Below are 23,152 nucleotides of genomic sequence, written 5' to 3' on the forward strand. Positions count from 1 at the left end.
TTAGTAACGTTGCATGTATAAATATGTTGCTATAGTTCATGTTCCTCCCTAGATAGTTTCATCAGGTTGATGAAAAGCAAAGTTTTATTTTCATTCATAATCACTCTTGTTAAACAAGTGGTTGTGAATAAAAAACTTTGCTATTCAGTTCATAAATTTTTACTGTTGCTCTAAAGTCTAAACAACATTTTCTGAAAACTAAATACTCAAGTGTGAACTCAACTTTAAATCGGCAAACACAGATGTAATGGATGTTTCCACAGTTAATTGCACTCTTTCTTACCTGATTACCAAAGACACCGATGGCAGTTGCCGTGGACACCTCCTGTGGACCGAACCACACGGCCGCCAGGTGAGCAGGGATGCCCAGGATGAACACCTGTGCACTCGCACTTATCGTCTGCGCTGCCATGGCAACACCAATCAGATTCCTCCCCATACTGGCCAGTTTCAGACACGCCCCCACGGCATTCATTCCCGATCCCAGGATAGTCACCAAGCGAAGACCCCTAGCGTCTAGTAACCACGTTGCAGGGAAAATGAATGGGATGTAGCATAGCATGTAGAGCATAGAAAACCAGTTGACTACGAAGGGGGATGTGTTGTAGTATTGCACGATGATGTTGCTGATGATCCCGTATTGGATCCACTGGAAGGCGTTGCTCATGGAGCAGAGACAGAAAATCCCCAGGATGACCCACCTGCGCGTATAGACCTTGTGCAGTTTGGGTTGCTCCATGCTATGTTCGTTTTCTTCGTCTGCTTGCAGTAACCGGTGTTCACTGTCAGGATCAGGGCTTTCTGTTACCATGATATCAACCAATATTACCCTGGTTTGAAAACATACCTCATCTAGTAATCAACAGATTGATTTGAGGTAGTTTTCAAACATGACCGTGCAGTTTTTCGGGTTATACACAAGGAGCTCATTCAGCTGACCAAAAAGTCATTCCTCCATATTTGGAGACCTTTGACCCACCCTCTCCCCTCTCACTGGTGCACAGTGCATCCACGCCATCTTGCGGAGCTGATCTAAAGTGTATAAATTTACGTAGTTTTCATTTACATGGTAGTTCCTGGATGTCATAAAGTTTATAAGCAGCGTAAACGTGGCCATATATTAGTAAGAGGTGCCTCATTTAACCGTTCCTATCTATACGTTGTTCAAAGCTGGCGAAGACGCCCCAACTGTACTTGGTGGCAGCGAGTTCCACTCTGTGGTCAATCTAGGAAAAACGTTTCTGAACACCTCAATCCTTGGTTGATAACTCTGGAACTTGCGCTTTGCACCAGAAAACACGTCTCAATCGTTGATAACTGGCACCAGTATCGTGGGCACTAAGCTTGTTTTTGCCCATCTGAATATTATTCAGTACCAAGGACACAGGAAAGTGCGCAAGGGTGAAACTCGATATCAAAAACAACCTTGTTGCTTTTGTAAAGAACGGAACACAAAACAGATACAACAGAACATGCAAAAAGCACCTCTGACATTGATACTTGAGTGTTGGTTCCCTTTTTCACTTCCCGACATTTCTAGGTACAAAATAAAAAAAAAGAATTGAACAGAAGCCTAATTGACTTATAAAAACGAATCACGCTCAATCACATGTGTATCTATCTGTATATATATATATATATATTAGATCAATTCAATTTTATAATATATAGATATAGATAGATAGATATATTAAAATTAAATGTTTTTTTACAAAATTTAAAAAATAAATTAAAAAATAAATACATAAATACATAAATTTAAATAGATTTTTTGTTTCTTAAAATTAAATGTTTTTTTTTAGATTAAATGTTTTTCCTACATTCGGTAGCGGTAGGTAGTAAATTCCTTTTGTTCTGAAACGTTTGTGATGACGTCATAGATGTTGTGTCTGAAAACCAACTTACCCGATTCGCAAAGGTGGACAAAACGTCATGACAAAAGACTGTGTCTGAAAACAATAAAATGTAAACTGATCTCTTTTTAACGCTAGCTATTGTGCACCACCATCACCACCTCACACCACCTCGAGGTGGTTGGCTCACACCGCACACAGGCAAACATGGAAAGGTGTGTCAAATTTGAACTTGAAGGAGTAACAGTCATGTTAATATCCCGTCCACGTGGATTTGTAAAGGAACGCCGACTTTTTGGTAAGTGAAAACCTAAGTAGCTACTTAAAGCGACAAACATTCTTAAGGGCACACTTTGTTAAAAGTTCCGTGAACATAAATTACGGAACTTTCAATTTTTCGCATTGCATCTGTACATGGCACGGGAAAATCATTTCAACAACAAATGTAAGGTATCGAGAGTAGAGAAACACTGGAAACATAATTAGGATTAAAAACATGGATTATAAGCCTCGAGCTCTGTCAACCGAATATTGCTTCCCAACCGCTGAACTGCTCTCAACCATGCAGTACCGCAGTGGTACACATGTGGGCATGCTATGGTCGTGATTTTTGAGTGGGACATAGATTGTCGGGCCCTGGGTACCTGACGTTTCGCGCCCAATAGCTGTCTTCTTTTGTTGGGAGTAGGTTGGGAGCATGGTCGGGCGTGGTTGGCTACAGGTCGGCTGCACCGGTCGAATGTTTCAAAATGTTTGAAACATTTACATTCGGGAGTCTCCACTGGTGGTTGGGAAACAGTTGGTGATTGGTTGGCAAAGGCGGTTGGGGCTAAGTCGGCAGTGGTCGGGAAGGGTGTCAAATTTTCCAACCACGCCACAATCACCGTTGACTTACTCTCACCCAGTTCCCAACCTACCAGTATACCCACGACTCATCCCAGGTCCTTAGACAATTTCTTCCCGACCGAGGGGACTAATATTAGACCGTGTGCCAACCAGCTTCGACCTTCACGCAACGGCACGCAACTAAAAGAACTGTAACTTAAAATCTTCGTTAAAGCAAACTTTGAAAATAACTCTCTTTTGAAGCTGACTATGTCCATATCAATTCGTGAGAAAATTGGCTCGGGATTTTGGGAATCCGTCGGGAGGGAGTCGGCAGGCTGCGTCTAAAGTCTGGGTGGTCGGGAGAGATTGGGAGTAGGTGCCAAATCATTCAGGGCTCGGTTTTGGAGTAAGTAATGTACTGGTTGTGAAATGGTTCTAAAATGGTTGGGACATGGTCGTCGTGAAAGATAGGCGTGGCTTAAATCTGGTCAGATTGTTCCCAACCTACCGCCAACCTTGGCCGGCTGGTGTTTTCAGGGGTGTGATAGGGGTTTATGCGTGATAGGGGTTTATGCGGCTTCCTCCAGCCCCTGTCAGACATTCAGAACCTCCCCCTGAACACCAGCCAACCAATTGCAAGGTTGGCGGTAGGTTGGGACCTTGCTCCCGACCTACCATCCAACCAACCATGGTTGGGGTGGGAGTGGGGATAGTTTGGCAGTGTTCGGGAGGCCACATTGGGCTATGCTTGACGGGGTCTTAAGCTTTCCATACCTGCTCCATCTTTCCTTTGGGCTAGACTGCAGACGTTTAGTTAAGCTTTTAAGCCAGTGACCAATCAGACGACTATAGGGCAATATTATGCCCTATACTACTATACTAAAAAGACTCTCTTTTTTACCATCTTCCACTTTAGAGGCTTTCTTAGTCCTGTTATCATTTAAATTTGTCTATGATCAGCCAGATGACTTCCCGGTGTTCTATAGCTAGATCTCGTGTACTCTTGAATGTGTTGGGGCAACGCGCTTAAGTTACATTAAGACAATGATACCAGCCTACGCGCCTTAAAAGATCCTTTGTCCAAAAAAGAACGGTCACTCCATCTGTTTTCCAATTAAGGCTATAAATTATAAGTATAAGATCTAGTAATGATGGAGAAAACCCTCTCTATCAGATAGAAAGTGATGACATTGTTAAGAGTATTTACACAGAGCGATAAGGGGGAAATGATGTTCATAACATAGAAAAAGAGGAACAACACCCCGGAGTTCCTTACTGTTTCTCATGTTACGAAATAACTATTTCCCACTTGTCCCCCTGTTTTAATGTCTTTGACAATGTCATCGCTTGTCAAGTGTGAGTTCAGATCTATCAGTACTAGCTCTTATAGCCTTAATTGGAAAACAGGTGGAATGATCAGTTTTTAGACAAAGGATCGCTTAAGGCTTAAGCTGGTACCTTTGTTGTTATCGTACTTAAGCATGTTATCGTATACCATTAACTGTGAAGGTAAACACACGGTTTTGTATGGTGTTAGGTTTTGAATGACAATATTATTGTTATATATGCTTTGAACTTCGTTGGCCATGCAACACATCCAGTCACGTACCCCTGCCCTGTATTTTTCCAGTGCTTGCTGTGTTGTTGACCATATAAATAGTCGCTGACGACACGTATCGTATACTGTAAGATTTAGTCTTGCATAACTGCAGTTCACTTCAAGCTCGTTTGAGGTGTACTATATATAGCGTCAACTAAAGCGTGATTTTTTTTTATCAAAGCTTTGAGCCCAAACGCAGAAATCACACGAAAGATCACGACACACAAATGTTAGATAATCAGTTTTCCTACTAAAAAAATTGAATAGCTTCAAACTCGCTCGTGTTCCATTTCGGTACAACACATTATTTAGACGTTCGTGCTGTATGTGATCATTAGATGAGTTTATTTTTAGCAAATCGACTACAACATTAGAGTAACGATAGAAAATGCATTTTCAGAATAAAGATTACATGCAAATACGTCTTCCCATCACTGATCATGTAGACTTACCGGTTGTTAGTTCAGTAAACCACAACATTCATGAATTTTGTTTTTCATTGCAGTTGATTCCGTGAATTGGAACAAATCTAAAATGGAACAGCGGTGTGTAAAACCTTCGAGGTCCGGTGCAACCGTCACATCTTGCCTGCACAAAAATGGTATGTCTTATGTCTAGTTATAGAGAATACATTCATAAGGAATGGGTTTCAAAAACAAAAGATTTCGTTGCCGTCTTAACTTACCTGTAAAGTACACAGGTTGCGGCTTGACAAAAGAAGCAACATGGCGACATGGCAACCAAGCTAAGCATTTGACAGATGACTCAAGGAATTTCATAGGCAAAGAGGTTTCTTTATAGGTTGTTCGTGTTTTTATTTGCCTATTATTATTTGTGCATCCTATCCTGATTATAAGATCACACAAAGGGTCATAATTCCTTTTTTTTAAGTAAGCATGAAATAAGGTTGCGTTACGTTGCTTTCTTTTCAGGACTATTTTACCTGCTTGCAGAGAATGGGGGCTTTAATTTCATAGCTATTTTTATTTGATGATTTTCTAGGAGGAACTTTGATCATTGTTTTCTACTACGGAAGACATAAGTTATCATTTTGCAAACCTGACTAAGATATGTTGGTTTTAACATGTTTGGGTATAAAATCATACAAATACCTTCGTATTGAATGGACTGATCCATGTTTAAACCGCGTTAAATGCCATTTTGGCGGAGTAAAACTCCACCGCCAAAATGAGCAGAAATTAATAAAACAATAAAGTCTGAGGTTTTGAAGAATTGTTAATATTAATATGTTTTAGACTGATCGGTTTTTCTCATTACACCACTTAGCTGCTACTCCCTTTTTTTTATGATGTACATGGGCGAGTGACGCCCCTTTTCTCAAGAACGCATCGTCATAACAAGATGGCAATTGCAAAGCGTCCAAATTTAGGTTTGTTTTTATAATTGGAATATGCTTCAGGATATAAAATTGTGATTTAAAAGACAAAAAGATATATAAAACATTCGTTCTTTTTCGGTGAAATTCGTTGATCTGTCACATGTTTGCTCGCGGCAACTGTCACAGCCGTTAGCGGAAAGGCGTGCAAATGGAAAACAATTCCCTGCCTGGAATCATGTAAAATTGAGAAAATAGACAGGTGCTCTATTTTGTGGTTTCTAGCTTTTGGACGAACTGAAGTTGCTTCTTCAATTGCTCCGGAAATAATATGAGTCGTAAAGGTGATTTATCTAACAAACTATGCTCATGTAGAGGACAGTAGCACAATAATACAGTAGCACGTCACGCAGCTAGTCATGCGCAGTAAAGGTAAAACGTCGCCCCTCCCCACTGCATTACGCAGTTCCCGAGTTCCTGAAGAACCAACGAAAACTTACTGGTCAGTACCCACGATTTTATGAATTTTGATGCATTTGATGCACCTGCGACAATAGATTGAAACCCAAATATCTGTTTTTTTTTCAACGTTTGAACGATCGCGAGTGGCAGCCAGGCAAAATGGGCAGGTGTGTCCAAATCGAAGTGTTACCAACTTTGGGGTAGGTACGTATAAGGCGACACACATTTTCAAGGGCATACTTCGTTAGAGGTTCCTACGGATATAAATCTACCAATATTATTATGTATATGGGACCTTTCAATTTTTCACATTTATCGATATGTAGGCTTAGCCTGAGTGTCAGCATTTTTAGCTTTCGTTCGCTCTCCACCAAGATCCGCTACCGGGCTCGGACACTCAGGCTAGTGTAGGCGGCGGGATCTGTGTTGGCAATAGCACCCCCATGAAACTCCTTCCTCTTCGCCCCCGCCGTTCTGCTTCGCCCCCGCCCCGTTCTGCTTCGCCCCCGCAAAAAATCTGCTTCGCCCCCGTCGTTCCTCTACGCCCCCGGCGCAATTCTGCTTTGCCCCCGTCCTTCTGCTTAGCCCCCAATGGCGGCACAGCTCACAGTCGACACGAAAATCGTCTGCAAAATAACAATAAAGGCTGTGCCGCCAAATTTAAAGTAGCCCATGCTCCGACAAACATTCTGGACCACCTTTCTGCCAAGTGGCGTTGCACAAATCCTTCCCATTCAAAAGTTTACCCCTTCCTCACGGCCCGTCAGTGGTTCTTACGTTTATAAGTACTGGCGGGAAATTTCACTCACGGCTGTACTTATAAACGCCAGTACTTATAAACGTAAGAACCACTGACGGGCCGTGAGGAAGGGGTAAACTTTTGAATGGGAAGGATTTGTGCAACGCCACTTGGCAGAAAGGTGGTCCAGAATGTTTGTCGGAGCATGGGCTACTTTAAATTTGGCGGCACAGCCTTTATTGTTATTTTGCAGACGATTTTCGTGTCGACTGTGAGCTGTGCCGCCATTGGGGGCTAAGCAGAAGGACGGGGGCAAAGCAGAATTGCGCCGGGGGCGTAGAGGAACGACGGGGGCGAAGCAGATTTTTTGCGGGGGCGAAGCAGACGGGGCGGGGGCGAAGCAGAACGGCGGGGGCGAAGAGGAAGGAGTTTCATGGGGGTGAATAGGGGCTGTGTAGGTCGCAGGACTATCGAGGGTACAGAAAAATTTAGAAAGCATGGGACCGGAAGGACAAAAAAAATATTTAAAAAATATTTAAAAAAATATTAAGCATATCTATCACCTCTATCACAAATAACCAACTATGGCTTCCCGACCGCTTACCTCCTCCCAACCATGATTAGGAGGTTGGTTGGCTGGTGTTCGGGGGGAGGGTTCTGAATGCGTTACAGGAAACCTTACTTCTCATTGGTACACTAGTGACATCAAAATCCGTAGGAACTCGAGAGTATATTGCGGTCAGTTAGAAGCATTAGATATTTCCGCTTGTTTTGTTAACGTGTTGTCGGATTGCATACTGCTACATGTATAGAGAAAAGGACTCCATGTAAAGAAACAAAGTTGTCTCCGGACGACCGATGTTCGACACAATTCAGGAAAATATGCTGACATGAATATAAATATTTAAATGACTTATCTCTATAACTGTATGCAATATACCACTACCCTAATGTTCTTTCAGAATAAGACAGTTTTCCCGCAAAGCATATAGAATTCATTTCAATACACATAGCTAGATCGACACAAAAATACCAGCGTTATTATGCAACCTTTGTTCTAAATATTGCTAACATAAGGTTCTTTAAAAAATACCTTTAAATCAAAATCTAATTATTGAGTGTTTGTGCTCTTGCTCGTGCATCCCAGGACCTCTGAAGAGAGCTCTTATTTTCAAAGGTAGATCCTGTTAGATACATGTATTTAAAACCTGCCTGCTTTCTTACATGAAGCTTACTCTAGATTTAGAACGAATAACGCATATGTAGCGTTATACCCTTGTTTCTGGTTTATCACAACTTCTATAGCTAAAGGAACACCTGCATTTTAATACCATGTAAGCAAATGTGTGAATAATACAATATATCACAGGCCGATTTTTTGTCGAGTATCACAAGAACACTTGAGGTTCCATTCAAACTCCTTGTATCAAGGTAACAAGAGATGCATTTTCATGTAGTTAAGATACAAGTGTGTCTCTCAGTTGTTTCTTCTCATCAACAGCAAATATATACATGTATACCATAGATATATACCATAGAGTTATACGTATATTTGGGAAAATATTACCGTCCGTGATTTGTGCATAAATCCTGTTTATCACAACGTCATGTTTATACTTAAGAACTGTGCTGTACCAAACTTTAATTTGTTTGCATACCCTAACCATATCGAATATGTGTCATGCTTTAAGATAACAGACACATTAGACTGCATTGTTGTAAAACACTCGTAGACGTACATCGTTTTTTTACAAAACAAGTTGAGTCAACCGATTGCAAAAAAGTGCTATCCAGGAAATGAATGTTCGAAAAGATGACGCCCTGTAAGTGTGTCTCAGAGCTTGAAACAAAGCTGTCAGCCATGATTGTTTACATTCTGGTAGTTTGTGGTGGTACCCCAGACTCGATGGGCTGTTATTTCGCCTACCATAACGATGTCAGAAAAGTGTGATTTGTTCCAATCGAGGAAACTGACTACTGAGGTCATGATATTTGCCGCAGCATGACAAATACTACTATAATCGTACTTTTCGTCCCCGCAAATTGCCTGTCCGGGCTCCGGTTTGGAAATGTGACCTCAGCATAACCACATGACATAGTTCTAGTCTTACAAGGTCGAGTCTAAAGTCATTGCATGGCCGCTGAGTATTGGTCAGAATAGGTCACATGCGCAAAGTACCGTCCTCATACACTCGCTGCCGTTCATGGGCCGCGGCTTGGTTAACGCCCAATTGGTCGTGGGGCAGCAGTCTACAGCATTACGGGGAACAACGAACGGTACTTAAATTAGGTACTCATTTACGAATCACGGAGTTATCAGCGGTAATTGTTATCAGTATGTGACATGTCACTGACTATATTGTTGTTTGGCATGTTGGTTATCATGTTGACTATTATGAAAGAAGTGTTAGAAGTGTTTTCAACTTGTCAGGGATACCTGAAAAATACCCCTAGTTACGAGTACCTGAGTGTGTATTGCCCTGGATGCAGATTTGCCTGGAAGCTGGGGGGAAGTAGCCATGTGGTAAACGGATTTATTGTTCATATTATAGTTTACGTTACATGTTAGAATGGGTGCATGATTGTCCTTGCCTATACTAGGCTTCAGGGAGCAGTAGATTGTACTTTCTATCGGACTAACTCCCCTGGCAAGTTATCTGTCTATTTGGCCAATTTCCCTAACCGCTGCCCGAAGCCTGATAGAGCTATGACTTCCCTAGCATGGGCAAAATACGTCCAGACTTCATTATTGAAATGTTTGTCGGATTGTCTGCAGGACCTTCAAGATGGGCCAGACTCTTGTCAGGATACAGCGGCTTTTGGATACTCGGCGGACACGACGTCGTCAACGACAGATTGAACAGGTATTCTCTTGGCACCTTTGCTGATGGACTGAGTTTTCACTACGTAAAATGCAGTATATAAACCTTTGGACACATGAAATGATGCTTTCCAGACTTAATTCATCATTTCTCCAGCGCAGTGAACTTAATTCAAAGTATGAACATTTTCAATATTATTACAAGCCATTAAAACAAAACAAAATCATGATGAAAGAAAACACCAATGCGCATATAAATATACATGCAAGTTCGATTCTAGCTGTTGTGCCAAAACAGCAATCAGCAGTACATTAAGAATTATGTAAGGATCTTCTGATATCCTATTTTCCTGTTAACCAATAGAGTCAATGTAAAATATCTTTAAAACCCGGTCACTACACCAGTGTTCGAAATACCTGTCTGCAGTCTGCAATCTGCAGATAGATTTCAAAGATTGCAGAAGAAAAATTTATACAATCTGCAATTTTGCAGCAGGAAAAATTGGCACTTGGGATTTGGTGCTCTTGGCCCTAAGGACAGACAACACTTAAAGACCTGTTCTGAAACAACAGGAGCTTCTTCACTAATTTACATCAACCTTGTCTTGACTTGTCTATCTTTTGTTTCCTTTTGGACTTCCAAAAATTTGTCTTCACTAATTTGCATATCAATCAATAGTTCATGCTTATAAACTTGCAAGATTGTAGTATAGAGGCTTGTGTATTTGCAGAAAGTATTTCCAAATTGCAGAACAAAATTTTGACTCTTCTGCAATATTGCAGAACACTGAAAAAAAGTATTTCGACCACTGCTACACTGTAGTATTAGCTAGACGTATAAATATAGGAGACCCATAGAACTGTATGGCATAGAACTGATATTCAGTGTCTGTTCAGTTTATAATACTAATGATAATAATAATGGTCTATTCATTCAGCACTTTTATTGCACAGAATAGAAGGTCCCTATGAATTGGGTCCTGAATTAAATGGTTTTAATCGTTCAGTTCTGGCAGTGTTCAGTGTAGCTGAATCTAGCTAATGTCTCTACCGCTGGTTGGAGGCAGCCACTGCCTGAAATTATGTTGCGGATCCAGCAGACCGAGTCCGAACTTCAGGATCAGTTGTTGACGTCTTTGGGCAAAGCAAGCATCATTAGGATGTTGTATTCACTTTTACAAGTCCGAAACGATTCTCCTACAGACCAAGAGTCCAAATGGTATGCCAAAAACATTTTCCCGAAATTGAAAATTAAAGTAAACTTCCATAAACGCAGCACGTTCATCCCACGAGTCAAGATGGCGGGCATACGACTGATCAGTGAATGAAGTTGAAACAAAAGACGACAACCCAGAAACAATAGAGGACAAGCTCAGACCATAGAAAGTCCGCCATGATGGCATCCGACACTGGACTGGGTTGTAAACCGTGTCACAACAATGTGAAATGTAGTATTCCATTATAACACATACATGACAGTGTATTGAATTATAAGCTGAATAGCACTAGTTTATAGTTATCAAGTGTTATTTTCCATACATTGTACCCGATGCAATTGTTGCGCAATAAAAACTTTGACTTGACTCGACTATTCCTCAGAACACCCGCTTGTCGGTAGAAGAAACGAACCCAGATGACTATCTTAGCTTCTGTTGTTCCAATTCGCCTCGGTGTGCCGAACTTGTGACCCGGCAGGGAAACCAACGTTTGGATCCTGAGCTGGAGGTAAGACTACAACTGTACAACGATGAGATTCTCTATATATGTATATATTTGTTCATTTCCTTTTATAAGGACTTAGACTTCGAATTGCGCTCATTCAAGTATGATTACTGTAAGTTTAGTGCGACGTTCTATGATTTGTTAACTCTCCTGAATATGTTTTCTTCCTTTTAAAAACCAGGTAGATGCCCTACGGAGAGAAAATGAAGACCTCCGATCGGTGTGTAGGCGGTTGAACGGTAAAAGTAATATTTTTTTAGTGTAGACTTGTAAAGACTAGCGATATAGCAAGATATATATCTAGACTTGTAAAGACTTGTTAAGACAACCTTATGAAAGAAATTTAAATCTTTGATGAAACCTTTACCAAGCATCAGTGTAAGCTTAGACCAAAGAGAAGTTGTCCCCAGTAACGTCCGGATATATGAGCGTAGTTGGGAAATTTTTGTCCATAGTACACAATCAACTAACGGTCATATCACCCCATTACAGTTTAGTGTTCTTTTCACATTTGGTTTCTCTCGTAAAATATAATTGATTGCTTTCCTTTTTCAGCTGCACGCCGATACTAACATGTGAAGAAGGAACCATTTGGGACCATCCTTCTGACGATAATATCAATGGATTAAGTTAAAGCTTTTTCTGCACTGGTTGTACAATTCGTCAGCCAGTCTTCAACATTATGAGCCATAAAGTAGACAGGACCATGGAGGTAGAACTTGAAGTTTAAGTTTTCAAGCAACCGGATATGATTTTGGAAAATCCAAAACCACATCCAGTTGCTTGAGTAACTGATTTTTGGCGTATCTTATTACCTGGATGTCTAACCTTCATCAACGTTTTGTTTTTGTAGCCTGTTGTCGCTTCCATATGTTAGAATTCAGTAGGTGACATGAATTTCTTGCTTGAAATTAGTTAATCCATGTGCACCCAAATAGAAAATGTAGAATAGTCCATATCAATATGTCGGGCAAAGTTGTATTCCACATTGTTACAGAGGATGATGTAGGAACTGCTATGATTATTGGAGGTTCTATCTGCTATTTATATAGTTGACAACTTGACATTTATAAATTGACATTAGGTGCAAGGGATTACAGGCAATAACCAGTGTAGGCGAATGAAACAATGGTATTTACCTATTGTGCACACCTTACGTGTACATCTCTGACACTATGCTGTAACATGCTGAGGCCATGTAATTAGGGTACAAGAATCATGTTCAAATCATTCATGTAGCATGCAATACATTTTTGATGTTAGATAGAATCCATGACAACTATATACTATATATGTCCGAATATATGACATGTCACTGAAGTAATTGTCGCATTTCCTCAACGTTAACAACTGTAAAACTGAGGCCCTGATTTTGTTTATTGGACACTAATAATGGACAGGCATCCTGTTAAGAATGACCTTATCGAATGTAATAATACATTCGCACTTCGAAATATCCAGAACGTTTCTCTTTTTTTTTTTTTGCTTCCATCACTTGTTATCGTAGAGTTATTTCAGTACGTTAAGTTTATGGTAACTTTAGTACTTTTCAGTTTTAGTACACCATATGTAATTCATGGTTATAATACGACAAGGTTGCAGTACAGGGGGAAGATGGTTAATTACTTACTAGTAATTCATGGTTGATAAGAGATGTAACGCAACCATTGAAATGCATTGATGTGGCAGCATTTGACCACAGCAGTCATCACACATGGCCACTCTAGTCCCTTATTTGTAGCTAGTAGGTGTGGCGTACTACTTACGTTCTTTGTTCTTGAACGCGAGTCCATTATGCACATCAAGTCACCTTATTTACATACCTGTGATAAAGGGTAAAATGATCGTTTTCCATCGAACCAAAGGAAAATGTTTTTCTTTGGCTGACAACTATCCTTGTTTAATGTTTTGGCCACAGCACATTACAAATGGTATCATTATATTGTTTATAAGTAGCGCTGAATAGTCATCAGAACAGGTGGGTAGTGTTGTTTACCTAATAACTGTCGTCTGACCATGTCGTTCCTTGTAGCTCATGAATCGACGCATTTGGGCAGGCCTTGCATTTCTTTTAGTCATTGGGTTTAATCGAGGGCCCATTGAGAGGAGATAACTAAAGGCAAATGTTTTATTATCACATAGCTTTCATTCACTCTTTTCCGGCCTCAAAATTAATCCTGGTTTTCTTGCGCAGTATGCTAGAAACAACACCAAGAGGCAACGCTCTCTCAGTAGTCATACGTATACACTCTAACACTTCCTTAAACATTTTGTTGGGGACCTGAGTTCAAGTCAGGGAAATGTTGAGGCGGTCGAGTCGTCCAAATCTGTCAAAAATAAATCAACATGTAGAATTGTGTTCATCCCCAGTAAACATATCACCATGATAGTACTTGACACCGTAAGTAATGTTGGCTTAGATATCGAATACGACGAATTACCGGGCTTTATAGTGACGTAAGGTACAATGTGACCTTTAGCATTGGGACTTTCCACCGTGCAAACAAAGAAGCCTGAAGTAGTGACGGAAAGTCCCCTCAGCTTTGCATGTACATTTCGCAATCCTTGCTATTTCAGTTCGCTTTGGCAGCTTTAGTAGTGAGTGGAGACTTAACATTTTTCGCAAAGATTTTTCATGGACCGTAAGCAGTAACCGTGTACCCCACTTGAATACCTGACGTTTACATATATACTCTGGTCCGTCACCTGTTTGAGGCGGAAGTATTTACACCTCAGGTATGTTTTACCAACCGCACTTTGTGGTTGCCCTCTTTAAACATGAGTCATTGGCTAATTGTTACAACCACACCTTTTCTATCGTTGCACTGGTATGATGGGCCAGAGAAGTTTGGATTGATTTGTGTAGAACTTAAAAGTCAGTGCAGTGGTGGGGAAACTACGGGGCTCAATAACATGTATGTTACGCATTTGATATGGGCCTCTAGGATCGTCCTAATTCGTAGTTTATGGTGCGAGTGTTAGCCAGTCTATAAATGTAACCTTAACGGAAGTAAAAAAAAATTGTCAATGAAGTTGTTGATAATATTCCACAATGAAGGAACGTTGGGAGCTCACGGTCATAGTGTGTATGTTTGGGGGGTGGGGGTGAGGGTTGTTTTTGTTTCGGCAAAAATGAAGGACATGAAGTTAAAATCGTTACATGAATGGTGTATCTAAGGCACTTGCAAATTCCTTCCCTCTACTGGTTATCTGATGGCCAATGGTAATATTTTTTTTGCATTTTCGTGAATGTGTTACACTTACAGTGATCTTCTTTCTAATGGTATAAAAGAGCTCAATCGAAAATGAAAGTAATTTTCTATAATGTGTTGCTGAAAGTACACAGTCCAGTTTGACAATGCAACAAGTGGTTACATGTTCTGGAGCCTTTAGGAAGTACTTTCATTTCACTATTGTGTTAGAAACTTTTTAAAACAACCACCAACAAGACAGAATGTACTAAATACCAAATTATCTTCTTGGGGCTTTGTCAGATACAATATGGCACCTGTTGACCAGTTAGGTAGATCCATAAATATCATTTTAAGCTGCACATCAGGTGTGTCACGGTTTCTAGTTTCCAGTATCAATGTTACACTTACAGTTTAAAGTTACAATATCATTTTTTCTCAATCACCCAATCAGTTGAACTTGTGTGTACAGTGTGTGTGTTAGAGAGTGACTTGTGTGTTTGTGTGTGCATTTGTGTGCCGGAGAGTCACTACAATGTGTGTGTGAGTGTGTTTGTGTAGCAATGTCACAGTGTGTTTGCGTGTGCATGCCAACATTCCTATTGTGTCTGTTTGTTTGTGTGACAGTTCCAAATCACTCACAGTTGACACAGACAGTAGGAAGAAATGGCCAACACAGAAGATGATCCAGAAGCAACAGACTTGAGTACTGCGAACAACATGGACTTGAATGGAGGCTCTGAATGGAGTACAGTAGACATGATGGCAGCTGTCTGTGCACCACAGGATACAGGTGCACAACACAAAACCAACGACACCTGCAAGGAGCAGTACATCCTCGACAACCTTCAAGTGCAAGTTCAGCACCCATCAAGTGATGACACCCAGCTAAAAAGTCCTTTCACTCCAGTAACATCTCTTTCGATGGTCCAACGCCCCATTGGTGTGCCTGTTCCATGTGGGCCACCAGTAACACACTTACCTCCTCAGACACAAGGTAATATATGTATAATGTTTTATACTTCTGAAAAAATAGCTAATATCACAGAAATGAACTGCACACAAATATGCACAATGTATATCATACATCCATATCCTAAGCTTTGATGTTACACCTGTTGTTTGCTGAGTTACATGTATTGCATATCTTTCAAGGTATTGAGCCAGATGCACTTTGTTCAATACGTACATGTATTAAGTTACAACCATCAGACACCAATCTCTCCATAAAGTTTTTAATGTCCAAGGTATTACGCAATTCTGATTCGAATTTATGGATGACATCCTATACTATGTTAGGCAATCCAAAACTGATGTGAGAGTACAAAAAAAGTTATGTAACAAACTGAACACACAGAACATGGTATTTTCCATGTAATGACTTCTATATTTTTGTTCTTTCGAACCTTCATTTTTGGAAGAATTAGAAAAAAATTCAGTTTTAAGTTACAATGTACTGATAGAACTGGCAACAAATTATAGTTGATTTTTCTGGAAACAGACAAATTTGATGCACACATGGATGTCATCCATAAATGATAATGATTGAACTGACAGTGTGAGTGCACTAAGTAGAGAAAGATCTTAAAGGAATTCATTCAAGTTTAACATCAACGCTTTGTCTTTGTTTAGTCCCATCTTCTCCAGTGAACATCTCTAACTGTGGTGCAGTGGGCATTGGAACAACCCACATCAGTGTCACACAGCATTTTGGGTCAATGTCCCCACCAACTCCTGCATGTACACCTTCACCTACCAGAAGTTGTGCCTGTAAGTTTCTGTTTTAAGTCTGCAAATAAGAGTGGATACACATCGTACTGCTTACATGTAAATAAAATGATGTGAACATAATAATGATTCAGATTGACTTTTTTATCTGACCAAATTTTCCTGATACTGTGATAGAACTTTTCTAGAAAAACTGTACAATGTAGCTATCTGAATTGCTACCAATATCATACAAGGTATTGGGATGCACATTGACAATGGTAACATAACATAGAATACACAGTGGACTGAATGTGTTCACTGGTCTAGAGCAAATGTGACTCAACCATGATAATCATTGTTTCCAGTCTTAAGCCCAGAGGAGGCAGCTGATAAGTGTCAGAGGCACCTGGAAAGGCTGTATAGTCAGTACAACAAGACATGTCCTCTCCCATGGTACCAGGTAAACTTAACTATTTGTCAGTGTCACTCAAGATTACAGACAGAAAAGATCTTAAGCAATGTTACATGAAAGTTGCAAGTCTACATGAATTACTTTTTGCATGATTTATCAGTTATAGATAAAATCTGTTTCAAGATCATTCACAAAACCACGAGACCTTCATGCAATTTGTAGTCTGAAGGTACATGAGATTCATGGAAAGGAGGTTTGTATTGAGGATAGGGGGCCTGGCTAAGAAAGCATACATGTACCAGGGCGGATGCCTTCAAAAGTAAGTCGGACCGAGTGTGAGATGACATGCTAATACATGTACATTGTATGTGTAATTAGATAAAAGTGACATTTGATCTTTCCATCTACTAGGTGAATCAACTGAGTACCAAGGACTCGTACATCCCCGTCCAGTTTGAAGAGAGAAGCCTGCAGCAAGGTACCAGGGCAACATGTATCCAGGAGGATGACTTGCCTTTTGGGGAGGAACAGTTCATTCGCATTGATGGGGTGGGAGGGATTGGGAAAAGCATGTACATGCGCAGACTGGCAACAAGCTGGGCCAATGGGAAGTCTGAAAAACTGAAAAACATAAAACTGTTATTTCTGATAGAAGCCAACAGGCTCCCTGCAAACACAACATGTATCCTCGACACAATATTTGACCAGCTGATGCCTGACACTGACATCCAAAAGGAAGTCTTAAAAGAATGGATGAAGGAAAACCCCAAACTTGTCATGTTTCTCATTGACAACTTTGAGCAAAACGTAGGATTTAAAGAGGATAGCTACATGGCTAAGTTTCTGAAAGGCCATTGCTTCCCTGGTAGCAATATTGTCATCAGTGTTCGTACAGGCTTTGTGAAAAGTAGATCTTTCCTGCATCGGTCTACATCACATGTATACAAACTGTACAGTATGGCTGGCTTCAGTACTGAAGACGTCAACCTCTACATTGACAAATTTTTCAGTGTAGACCAAAAGCAATCTGATGATGATCGTGCTGGTAACGAAACAATGAGAGAAAAGGCGAGTGAGCTGAAAGAGATTCTGAAGGGGGACTCCAATCTGAGAGAGCTTGTCAAAAACCGTTTGCACGCAGCCCTGATTTGTACCCTCCATGCCAAAAATGAAATGCCCATGACTCTAAGCCTTACAGGTGTTTACAATCAGTTTGTTGACTTGTTGTTCAGATGGTGTTTTGACTCTGAGAGGAATTTGTCCTTCGGCGAAGACCTTACAAGTAGAGATCTGTACTGTGAGTGGAAAGAGGTCATAATGTCTTGTCTTGCTGAGCTTGCTTGGGCTGGTATAGACAGTGACCAGATAACGTTTAGCCAGGACAGGGTGGTTGAGATCTGTGGTTCAGGGTCTGTATTGCAGGATATCCTATGGATGGGCCTCTTGCTTTGCAACACAGATCAGCACGGTGACAAAACGCTGTACACTTTCCCACACCAGCTGCTGCAACAGTTCCTGGCATCACACTACGTTGTTCATCACCCACCCATGTACCCCATCTGTTGGACCAAGTGGTGCGACACGAAAAAGTACGAAATGGTCTGCATCTTTGTGGCCGGGCTGGCCAGTGCAGAGAAATGTGGGAACTTCTTCGAGGTTTTTGAGAAATGTCATCAAGTTATGTTAGAGGAAGGGAAGAAAGGTGATTGTTCTCCATGTTGTATTGACAACTGTGCTCTCTTGGCGTGTTGCTGCTTAGGAGAAGTCAGCCGCCCTTTGGACTTTGCCGACAAAGTAGCCAAGTGTCTGTCATGTCAGAAAGAAATCTGTGTCAGGATTTTTCATAGAGATGGGGATTACTTCAAAAGCCACACATTGGGTGCCTTGGCAATGGTGATCTCTGCACTTTCCAAAGAGATGGAAAAAAGAGGTACTGACATGAACTTGACAGCACTTCGTCTTGTCAAGTTTGATGCAAGAGATCAGTTAGGGGTTACCAAACTAGCAGAGGCAATTAGGTCAGCAAGGTTCCTGCAGACTCTTGAGGTGTCGCTAACAGGGATGGATTGTATGGGGACAGACAGTGTAGCTGTGTTGCAGATCTTGAAGGCTATACAGGAGTCAGAGTGGGTCCAAGAACTTATCCTTGAGGCACACATTGATGCAATGAGTGAGCAAGTTGTCATGGCAGTACCTGAAGTCTTTAAAAACAAAGGTATCAAAGTTTTCAAGTTAATGACTTTATTCCCTAACAAATGTCCTCCATCCTGCATAAAACGAAGGGAAAACGAAAATGACACTTGTCCCGAGGAAGCAAAGACGAAAGAATTTGTTGTAAAGCTTGCAGACGCTCTTAAATCCAGCAAAGTTACACAGCTGTATCTGCCTGACAATCTGCTCACTGGCTTTGCACTGCCCCACACGGCCAAAGCACTGACCTGCCACCCCACGCTCAAACATTTTAGTGTCTCAGGCTACTTCAATGGAACAGATGCAATAGATGGCATCTCTTTGGAAGCCCTGACCAAACTGATTGAGCACAATCCACAACTAGAGGCATTTTGCCTGTCCTCCATGGCACTGGCCCACACTTTAATGGCAACACCCATCGAAGAGATGGGACCGTTTGCAGAAGCCTTGAGCAAGGCACCTAACTTGTCAACATTGAAGTTGAACTTGAGGTGGATGTTTCCAGGCACCATGCGCCTGTTTGCAGGGGCAGTAGGAAACTCTTCTCTCACCAATGTGGAACTCTCTTGGCATAAGATGACGGGAACATTCCTGTCCTTGCTTGCAGGCTATCTGACGAGCTCCAAAACCCTATCCACACTCCATCTCAATGGAGCATTTCAAGCAGGGAAAGGCCTCACAGCTTTCATTCTTGCAGCAGCGAGTAGCCCTGTCCTTTCCTCTGTAACTCTGTCAGGAAACCCCATTCATACAGAAGTCCTGAAAGCTATTGCTAAAACAGTTAGCAACTGGAGTCTCAGTGACTTCACCAAGCCAGCGATCACACTAACTCTTGGTGGCAGAATTGATAACTCAGTTGAAGAAGCCAGTCAGTGGTACAATGTGACAACGACCGATGAGCTTGACAAGAAAAAAAGAACGAGGCAAGACGAAATTCAAAGTGCAATCAATGCAGTCTGTCAGGTCCAAGGGCCACTGATGAAGCAAGGGTCCAAATATTGTGTCTGGGTTACTTCAGAGTTCCATGAAGGGGACTACACATTTACAACAGTGATTCATGTGGATGGAAGCCTACAGCGACAAATGGTAGAGGACCACTTTGCCTCATAGATGTGAAGTACACACATGTGCAAATGGCAGCTATACTCAATCCTTAGTTTGAACAAATTACTATTTAGCATCTAACTTATACACAACAATTATACCTCAATAACTGTCTTTCATCAGGGCAAGCTATATACAACTTTTATTCCTCACTACTTTCTGTAGTATCAAATGTATAATAATGTTATACATGTACATTGTATACTTTTTTGTTAAGAAGTAACAAACTGGCAAATTGGTTTCTTAGGATTTAAAGAAATTGTGAAAAGGTGAAAAAAATGGAAGAACACTCATGAACAGAAATAAAAACAAAGAATTGTCAAAGAATGTTCTTACCTTTTTTATATGCTCATTTGTGTGCCAGCCCTTGCTAAATTTACTACAGAATTTCTATAGTCATTGTAGTGTGTTGCTGCAAAATAATAGATCATGGTTATAATAGTATTGTAAAGAGAAAATGTTTTGTGAAGTATGCCAAGAGGTTTTACAAAATGTAGTTTGTTGTGTGAGTATTGTTACATAGGGGTTGTCTTAGGAGCAGTGTATAAATTGTCAAGTTGTTAAGGATGTCATTTTCACAAAATATAAGCAATGTGCAGGAGTGTAATAAATATCAAATACTGTACTGTATTAGATCTACATGTAATAGAGCAGTTTTATTTTCATAATAAATCACAGATGCATATATTTGATACTTTTGTAAAACTTGAAGTAATTGTTGAAAATTTGTGCTACATGTATATGCCAAAAACATTTAGATAAAACAAGAAAATGATATTGGTGTAAAGGTTGTGCATTGCCTTTTATCATTATATTTGTTGTGACTTGCAATAATATAATTGATTTGTCTTTTGTATGTGATGCAGAGAAGAAAATGTCTCTATATGAAGCAATGAATAAGACATGAACTAAAGTCTTTCTAGTACATGTAGAAGAATACCATGTATAGGAAGACAACACCACACATGCCAGTGTATTTGTTCACACATATGTATTTAGATGTATGTTTTGTTTTGTTGTTATGCCTGGTGTAAGATTATGGTAATCACTACCTTGCAATCTGATGGGTGATGATCTTGTAGTTTTGTCGTATACAAGTACAAATAAAGGTAATTTCCTCTAAAAAAAAGGCCTTGGGTATAGCCATAGACATGTTTTGTTTGTAAAGAGAAGACTTCTTTAAGTAATGTTGTCGATATGAACAAGTATGTAATGTATTGTACAGAATTGTGGACTCCTTGTCAGATACTATTGAACACTGTTGTAGAAATGGGTAACAGACTACTAACAGTCAAAGGGAAATTAAGTGTTTTTTTTTCATTTTTTCGGTGTACAATCTGAATATGATCATACAGCTGCCTTGTCCAGTAATAACAATATGAGAGGCAATACAAACTATTGCCATGGCAACATTTGAATGTTATTGTACGTGTTGTTTTATGTAAGACAAAAATTTTTACATAGTATTGCAGTTTTTTCTTCTATATACATGTTGCCAAACTGAAATGATTCTTTTGTTTGAAGAGCAAAAGTGTACTGCTAACCAAATGTTGTTGTGTCTGATATTGTTTTTTGGGTTAACACCTAACAAAGCAGTCTCCCTTACTTTTTGGATAAACAGATGCCCCTTAGTCCTGCATGTTGGGAACAACATACTTCCAGGGACACAGACAGATGTTCGAATTTGTGGAAAGTAGCAGACATATTTGTAAAGTAGCTAGAACTTCTGCAGACTGACTACAAATTATACTATTAGGCTCACCCCGGAGGCATCGCCAAAAAACATCTAGATGAGCATGACTGACACTGCCATAAGAAAAAAAATTGACACCAAAATGTATGTTAGGCTTAGCTATACATACAATGCAATGTATCACAAATATCACCTCTTAATTACTACACACTATCACTACGATTAGCATTTAGTAATATCTCCAGAGTCCTGACTATAAAATGACAAGATGCAAAGTGGCACACAGACTTCACAGGCACAGTCTATAGGAGATATATCTCCCCGCCGTCTCGCTGGGACGTATAATCTTCACCACCTGCCCGCGCTTCAGTCCGAAATACCGCGCCACGGGATCGCCCGCCTGGATGCGCGGCAGCTGGTGTTCCTTCAGTCTGTACCGCGCCAAGAGTTCCGCCTTCTCCTCGGGCGTCATGACCACGTGTTCCGGCACCAGCTGGTGTTCTGTGATGTTGATGAGGAGTTCCGACTCCAGAAACTGTTCCAGGATGTACTTGGGGGCCATGTCTACTAGGGCCTGGGGGGGAAAGAAGAAACATCTTATGAAGTGATAGGAAATTAGAAGGTATAGATCAAAGGTTTCAGATGCTGTCTCCTATATGTAGACGTACAGTAAATCCCACTGCCATCATCAGTTTAACAGATAGCTCTGGCCTTCATTTCAGTCTGGTAAGTCTAAAAGTTTCAGCCAGAGATTTCCATTAAATTAAACAGAAACTTAAAAGTCTATATGTCCATTGATTACATCCATAATTTTTACAAAAAAATATACAAAATGGAGGAAATATAATTTTTTTAGCTATTTCAATCAATTCAATATAAGATTTTTGTGTAATATTTCTGTTTCTTTGATTTAAATACCACTAAGCTTTGTACCCTGAAATGTCTATATATTTGTCACATACTTGGTAGACTGACAAGAAAGGAGCCCCCACCACAAAGGCCACAGTAAAACAAACCTGTTTAGCGGAAGGCGTCATGCCCATCTGTACCACGATGATGGCCCTGGAGATGTTCTCCTCCTGCATCCGCTGGCAGTACATCTTGATCGTCTTGATGCCGATCTTCGGCTCGTCCGCGAAGAACACGAACATCTGGTCGGTCGGGTCGTCGTTGTGCGCCACCAGGACCACCAGGTCCTTCCGCGCCGGTTTCCCCTCGCTGGGCTTGTCTCCGAACTGGTCCTTGAACTGCTCCAGTCTCTGGTCCAGCTCGTCTTGCGTCACCAGGTAGCCGCGGTCGTGACAGAGCTGCATGATCGTCTTGCGGATCCTCCACAACTTATAGGTCTCTTGTTCGTCATCCATGGCGTTTTTGGTTTAAGATTCTAGTTTATAAATCTTGGAAGAACACTCGTCAAGAACGCTTCCACCAAGCGCGCGCAAGCCTCGCTAAATTGCGGATACTGTAACCTTTCACCCGGAAATAGAAATT

General features: G+C 40.7%; 1 protein-coding gene and 2 pseudogenes across 1 annotated transcript; 1 reads left to right on the forward strand and 2 right to left on the reverse strand.

Moving 5' to 3' along the window:
* The window catches only part of LOC109488243, a 5,819-nt pseudogene extending 4,852 nt beyond the window's left edge, over positions 1-967 (reverse strand).
* Positions 968-13,865: 12,898 nt separating this feature from the next.
* LOC109488138 lies at positions 13,866-20,195 on the forward strand (annotated as a pseudogene).
* A 792-nt stretch (positions 20,196-20,987) lies between these two features.
* On the reverse strand, positions 20,988-23,136 carry LOC109488191 (DNA-directed RNA polymerases I, II, and III subunit RPABC1). The gene is made up of 2 exons (XM_019792369.1): positions 22,678-23,136; positions 20,988-22,235 (listed from the first exon to the last, which is right to left on the reverse strand). The coding sequence occupies exons 1-2, from the start codon at positions 23,023-23,025 to the stop codon at positions 21,951-21,953; spliced, it is 633 nt and encodes a 210-aa protein (XP_019647928.1). The 5' UTR covers positions 23,026-23,136; the 3' UTR covers positions 20,988-21,950.
* Positions 23,137-23,152: the final 16 nt, after the last annotated feature.

Source organism: Branchiostoma belcheri, unplaced genomic scaffold (genome assembly GCF_001625305.1).
Source record: "Branchiostoma belcheri isolate BF01 breed outbred unplaced genomic scaffold, Haploidv18h27 scaffold92, whole genome shotgun sequence".
In the NCBI taxonomy this organism is placed as follows: Eukaryota; Metazoa; Chordata; class Leptocardii; order Amphioxiformes; family Branchiostomatidae; genus Branchiostoma; species Branchiostoma belcheri.